A 6,455-nucleotide genomic window follows, 5' to 3' on the forward strand; every position below is an offset into this window, starting at 1 on the left:
TCCCAGCACTTTGGGAGGCTGAGGCAGGTGGATCACCTGAGGCCAGGAGTTCAAGACCAGCCTGACCAACATGGTGAAACCCCGTCTCTACTAAAAATACAAAAAAAATTAGCCAGGCGTGGTGGCGGGTGCCTGTAGTCCCAGCTACTTGGGAGGCTGAGGCAGGAGAATGGCGTGAACCCGGGAGGTAGACCTTGCAGTGAACCGAGATCATGCCACTGCACTCCAGCCTGGGCGACAGAGCTGAGACTCCGTCAAAAAAAAAAAAGAAAAAAAATAGGAGAGTACATGACATACAGTAAGAGGAAATATCTTGATATATATTGGCCTTTGGAATAAAAATTTCTTACTGTGGTTGTGGTCAGCAGTGATGGGCACTTGGGGAACTGAGGCCAAGAAGGTGCAGAGACTCTCCCAAGATCACACAGCAGAACTGGGGCTGGAATCCAGGCCTGGATCTTCGGGAACACCTGCCATTCTAGTGCTTTGGATTCTGCCAGGGTTATGGGAGGGGCCCTAAAGCAAATCTGGGCCTCATCCAGCCTGGCCCTGGCTTCATGCAGCCCCTTCTCCCTAGGACCAGGTCTCCAAGGACAAAGCCCTTCAGAGCATGGCGTCCATGTCCTCTGCCCAGATTGTCTCTGCCAGCGTCCTGCAGAACAAGTTCAGCCCACCTTCCCCTCTGCCCCAGGCCGTCTTCTCCACTTCCTCGCGGGTACATGGGTCCCAGGAGGTGGGCTGGTGTGGGGGTGTGCCATAAAGGATGAGCTTTAGTGGGGTTCATGGATGCTGAGGGGCCCCTGGGCCTTGTCTCATCCCTGCAGTTCTGGAGCAGCCCCCCTCTCCTGGGACAGCAGCCTGGACCCTCTCAGGAGTGAGTACTGTGGCTCATCGTCCCATGCCCTCTTCCTCCTGGCAGCTGCACAGGGCTTCCCTCCCATTTGGGCTCTGGCAACAGCTGAGCAAAGTGTTAATTCAAAAATAGAGGGATGAGAGGGATGCAGTCTGGGTGGTGGCTCATACCTGTAATCAGTCCTAGCACTTTGGGAGGCCGAGGTGGGAGGAGTGCTTGAAGCCAGGAGTTCAAAATCAGCCTAGGCAACATAGCAAGACCTGCTCTCTGAAAAAAAAAAAAAAAAAAAAAAAAAAAAATTAGCTGAGGTGGGGGCCTATAGTCCTAGCTACTTGGGAGGCCAAGGCAGGCTAGGATTGCTTGAGCTCAGGAGTTCCAGAGTTCCAGGCTGTAGTGAGCCTTGATTGCACCATTGCAACTCCAGCCTGAGCAACAGAGGGAGACCCTGTCTCTGGAAAAAAAAAAAAAAAAAAAAGCTGGAGAGCGGCAACAGGAGAGCGGATGCTCTGGCTGTTCACCTGTGCGTTCTCTCATCAGCATGCATCCACTTGTCATCTGTCCCTTTGTTTACTTTTCACTCAGTTTCTGAGGCAGTCTCTCAGTTAACCAGTAAGGTGGTCAAGTGTGCTGGTTCTTCAACTTTAAAACAACTTTCATCAAAAGACCCTCAGCTTAAGGAGCTTAAAGAGCAGCTTTTCAGGGTGGGGCGTGGGGAGGGTTGAAATCCTACATTAAATGCACAGATCAGCTGGGAGACGCTCCAGGATTTCACAAAAGCTAAAACGTGCAGAAAACCAAAAGCTTGCGAGTTAGCTTTTCAGCATGCGTTTCTAGTGCTCAGCAGAAAGGCTGGGTGGCTTGTTCCTGGGGTCTTGGAAGAGGGGCTGGGCCAGGTGGAAGGTGGGGAAGAGGGAGCCCTCTCACCAGACTGTGCTTTTGTCTGCAGCATCAAGCCCTTTGCACAGCCAGCCTACCCCATCCAGCCGCCCCTGCCGCCGACGCTCAGCAGTAAGTTCCCCACACGAGGTGCTCTCCCTTGGCACCTGCACCTCCGCTCAGGAGAGCTGGGGTCCAACTGCGTGTGTTTGCTTTGGGAGGGAGGGGGTTGTGACATCTATAGGAGACTGAGACAGGCCAGGAATAGCCCCTTTACTTTGTACAGTGTTGTTCCAGATCTCTGGCACAAAACCATAGCCAAGCTGAGCGTGGTGGCTCACACCTCTAATCCCAGCACTTTGGGAGGCTGAGGCAGGTGGATCACCTGAGGCCAGGAGTTCAAGACCAGCCTGACCAACATGGTGAAACCCCGTCTCTACTAAATACAAAAATTAGCTGGGTATGGTGGCACATGGCTGTAGTCCCAGCTACTTGGGAGGCTGAAGCAGGAGAATCACTTGAACCCAGGGAGTGGAGGTTGCAGTGAGCCAAGATTGTGCCATTGCACTCCAGCCTGGGCAACAAGAGTGAAACTCCATCTCAGAAAAACAAAAAACTGGGCCGGGCGCGGTGGCTCAAGCCTGTAATCCCAGCACTTTGGGAGGCCGAGACGGGCGGATCACGAGGTCAGGAGATCGAGACCATCCTGGCTAACACGGCGAAACCCCGTCTCTACTAAAAAATACAAAAAACTAGCCGGGCGAGGTGGCGGGCGCCTGTAGTCCCAGCTACTCGGGAGGCTGAGGCAGGAGAATGGCGTGAACCCGGGAGGCAGAGTTTGCAGTGAGCTGAGATCTGGCCACTGCACTCCAGCCTCGGCGACAGAGCGAGACTCCGTCTCAAAAAAAAAAAAAAAAGAAAGAAAGAAAAAAAAAAACCATAGCCAGTAGACAGCTACAAGCACACACCACCAAAACCTACATTTATACACATCTCTGTGGGTAGGAAACTCCCAACAAGGAAATGCACCGAAATCATAACAAGGCTTTCCCTCTCTAGATGGTGGGATTCTGGGTAATTGTTCTTTCCCTTTTTTACTTCTTTGTGTTTTCTGTTTAAACACATATTAATAGTCACACAAGGAAATGTTTTTGATGTATACTACTAGGGCTACCACATATGGTTGTACACTATACAAGGACACTAGTAGGGGAGTCAAAATCCAACCCATGTTCCTTGCCAAAAGGGGCACCTTTGCAGGCTGGGGGCAGCTTTGTCAGTAAGCACCTACATGCGTCCATGCAGATGAGAATCTGTCTCGCCCTCCCAGGTTATGAGCCCCTGGCCCCGCTCCCCTCAGCTGCTGCCTCTGTGCCTGTGTGGCAGGACCGTACCATTGCCTCGTCCCGGCTGCGGCTCCTTGAGTATTCAGCCTTCATGGAGGTGCAGCGAGACCCTGACACGGTAATGTGTTTGGGGGTGAGAGTGAGCCTTTGCACAATTGTGGAGAGGCCAGCCAGGTGATCCAGGACTGCAACTCAGGATGCTGGGGTTGGGGGTCTGGCCTGTTCAGGAAGCTCCAGGCAGTTCTGTACCTGTGCAGCGCTCCCTTCCCCGCCTCCGGGCCTGCAAGCCTGAGTACTCTCCTGACCCTGTCTGGGCCCTCCCCACAGTACAGCAAACACCTGTTTGTGCACATCGGCCAGACGAACCCCGCCTTCTCAGACCCACCCCTGGAGGCAGTAGACGTGCGCCAGATCTATGACAAATTCCCCGAGAAAAAGGGGGGACTGAAGGAGCTCTATGAGAAGGGGCCCCCTAATGCCTTCTTCCTTGTCAAGTTCTGGGTGAGTCCCCCTGGCCCTCTCTGCTCCAAGCCCCCTTCCCTACCACAGAGGTGCAACATCCAGGCCCACTGCATTGACCTCTGACCCTGCTCCGTCTCCTCGTGGCTTGTGGGCAGAGTGCCAGAGATGGATCTTTGGGCAGGACTCTGATGTGGTGTGGCGGGAATACTTCTGGTCTCTGCCAGCACCTAACACCCCCGACCCCTATGCCCAGGCCGACCTCAACAGCACCATCCAGGAGGGCCCGGGAGCCTTCTATGGGGTCAGCTCTCAGTACAGCTCTGCTGATAGTATGACCATCAGCGTCTCCACCAAGGTGTGCTCCTTTGGCAAACAGGTGGTAGAGAAGGTGGAGGTGAGTGTGGGCTCTGGGTGGCTTGGTGGGGCTGGGAGCAGGCAGGCTGAGTGACGCCTTCTCCATGTTCTCTGCAGACTGAGTACGCCAGGCTGGAGAACGGGCGCTTTGTGTACCGTATCCACCGCTCGCCCATGTGCGAGTACATGATCAACTTCATTCACAAGCTGAAGCACCTGCCTGAGAAGTACATGATGAACAGCGTGCTGGAGAACTTCACCATCCTGCAGGTATGGGGGCAGCAGGGGTCGTGGGGAGTCCCACAGGCCAGGGCCTCCAAGTTGGGTAGCTAGACACATTGCTGGGATGAGAGGCACAGATCCGGAAAGGAGAATGGTCTGCTCAGCCCCCTGCCCCATGGCCCTGTTCTCCCTGACCTCCTGAATCTCTAACCTGCTCACCCCCCAGGTGGTCACGAGCCGGGACTCCCAGGAGACCCTGCTTGTCATTGCTTTTGTCTTCGAAGTCTCCACCAGCGAGCACGGGGCCCAGCACCATGTCTACAAGCTCGTCAAAGACTAGGGTGCCCTCTGCGCCTCCATAAGGATGCAGGGTGAGCATCTCCTCTCCACACCTGCCTGGCACCCCTGGGGGGGTCCAGGATTGAGGATTCATCTACCTGCCAGGCCTCAGGCCCAGGACCAGGAGGCCTCCCCACCTACCCCAGCACATACACTCCCTGCCACTGTTCTGCGCTTTAATTGTGGGAGAAGAGAGGAGAGGAGGGCTCAGCGGTGGGGCAGCCTGTCTGGGGCGCTGGCCCACCATCACCCCGCTCTGCCAAGCCTCGCGTGACCTCAGAGAGGTGGGGATAGGGGACACCTTCAGCCTCCGGCATGTGTGGCCACTGCCCCCTCACCCCCCGTTGGGGAAGCGTGATGGGCAGGTGAGGGCAGGATGGAGACCAAGGGAGTCAGTGAGTGGAGGCCCTGGGAAAGGAGAGTGTCCGGTCAGGGTTGGGCTGAGGACAGAGGGGACCATACATCTTTGCCCCTCTGTGTCCCAGGCCTGGTGCCCAGACTCCTTGCATGGGTTGTGCAGGCCTCAGACTCTGCACAGCGAGTGTGGGTCTCTGGGTTTCAGATGAAGTGCCCAGGCTCCAGGGAGTTGAGGGACCCACAGGAGAGGTGGGCAGAGCTGGAGTTCTCATCCAGGGCTGCTTGTCCCCGGAGCCCAGGTTTACACTACCTCCCTGGGGCGGGGACTGGCCGCAGGGTAGGGGAGAGGCTCTGCAGTGTGAGGGGTGGAGCCTCATTGAGGGCAGCTGGGTTAGGGGAGTACCTGTTTCAGACTGGGCATGAAGAGGGGAGCACAGTAGCAACTAGACCCCATTAGCACCCCACAAGCCAGCCAGGGACCCCAGGAAGATGGGGCACCCCCCAGCACCCTCCAGATTGAGGGCAAGGTAGAGGAAGGAGTCCCAGCCTCTGGGCAGACCAGAGGCCCAGAGGGAGGGGCTAGCAGAAGGCTTTTGGGTTTTCTCTTGCCTGAGGCTTGGATCTGACAAACCCTTTGTGGGTACTGCTCCCTTAGATTGTTCCCCACCTCAGTCTACCTGCCTAGAGTAGCAGCGCCCAGACCCAGTTCTGGGACTGAAGGTTAACCCTTCACCTGCTGCCCCTTCTCAACACCCAGGCCCCCAGAGCCAGCCGGGCCTGTCCAGCAGCCACCTGTGGGTATTTATGAGTTTCATATGAAGTACTGTGCCCCTTCCCTTCCTCATCCCGACCCTGCCCGAGCTTCCTGAAGGTCCTCACTGTTTGCATATCGCTCAGGCCACCTCCAAACCCCACCTAGGTTTTATAATGTATATTATATATTTTTTTGTGTATTTTTAAAATCCAGCTGTGATGGGTTGTATCATAAATGCAGCTTGGGGTTGGGGCAGGGGCCATGAAGGCCCAGCTCCTGCTCAAAAAAAAAAAAAAAAAAAAAAATTAAAAGTTATTTGTTTGTGGGTCACTCATGTAACCACTTAATGTGCCAGACCCTGGGATTGCAACAGCTTCAGTTGAGGGCTCCTCCCAGGTCCTGGTGTATCATCACCCCCAACCCCTGCAATGCCATCTCTTGGGGGGCCCCAAGCCCTACCCACACTCAGCATTTCCCTCACTCCCTCCTGCTTCCAGCTGAGCACTTGTATGTGCTGACCTGAGGTCACCTGAGGGAAGTGATTTGCTCAAGGTTGCACATTGACTGAGATGGAAGCTCCAGGGCCCCCTGCTAAGCCAGCACAACACAGACCAAAGCCTGGGGGTTAACAATTGGCCCTAAGTGACTCAAGGAGGGTAGGCGCTCTCCCCAGGTGACAGCTGCTGACCCCCACGTCTGCCTGGAAAGCCCTGCTGTCCTGAGCCACCTGTCCTCAGTAGGGGCGGACCAGAGTCCTTCAGTGGGCCGGGGCAGAGATAGTCCAAGACTTTCAGCGGCCAGGCACAGTGGCTCACACCTGTAATCCCAGCACTTTGGGAGGCTGAGGTGGGCGGATCACAAGGTCAGGAGATCAAGACCATCCTGGCTAACA

At 55.5% G+C, this 6,455-nt stretch overlaps 2 protein-coding genes across 3 annotated transcripts in view; one reads left to right on the forward strand and one right to left on the reverse strand.

Annotated features, from left to right (window-relative positions):
* The window catches only part of TEAD3 (TEA domain family member 3), a 26,037-nt gene extending 20,135 nt beyond the window's left edge, over positions 1–5,902 (forward strand). For both annotated transcript variants that reach the window (XM_011945380.1, XM_011945381.1), the window contains 8 exons: positions 578–715; positions 825–874; positions 1,800–1,861; positions 3,060–3,193; positions 3,403–3,576; positions 3,791–3,931; positions 4,009–4,161; positions 4,340–5,902. In XM_011945380.1, coding sequence (XP_011800770.1) covers positions 578–715; positions 825–874; positions 1,800–1,861; positions 3,060–3,193; positions 3,403–3,576; positions 3,791–3,931; positions 4,009–4,161; positions 4,340–4,453 — 966 coding nt within the window. In that variant the 3' untranslated portion in view covers positions 4,454–5,902. The remainder of the gene's footprint in view (positions 1–577; positions 716–824; positions 875–1,799; positions 1,862–3,059; positions 3,194–3,402; positions 3,577–3,790; positions 3,932–4,008; positions 4,162–4,339) is intronic.
* A 252-nt stretch (positions 5,903–6,154) lies between these two features.
* The window catches only part of RPL10A (ribosomal protein L10a), a 7,089-nt gene continuing 6,788 nt past the window's right edge, over positions 6,155–6,455 (reverse strand). Inside the window, exon 6 of the mRNA XM_011945523.1 lies at positions 6,155–6,181. Coding sequence (XP_011800913.1) covers positions 6,155–6,181 — 27 coding nt within the window. The remainder of the gene's footprint in view (positions 6,182–6,455) is intronic.

Source organism: Colobus angolensis, unplaced genomic scaffold (genome assembly GCF_000951035.1).
Source record: "Colobus angolensis palliatus isolate OR3802 unplaced genomic scaffold, Cang.pa_1.0 Scaffold24, whole genome shotgun sequence".
NCBI lineage: Eukaryota > Metazoa > Chordata > Mammalia > Primates > Cercopithecidae > Colobus > Colobus angolensis.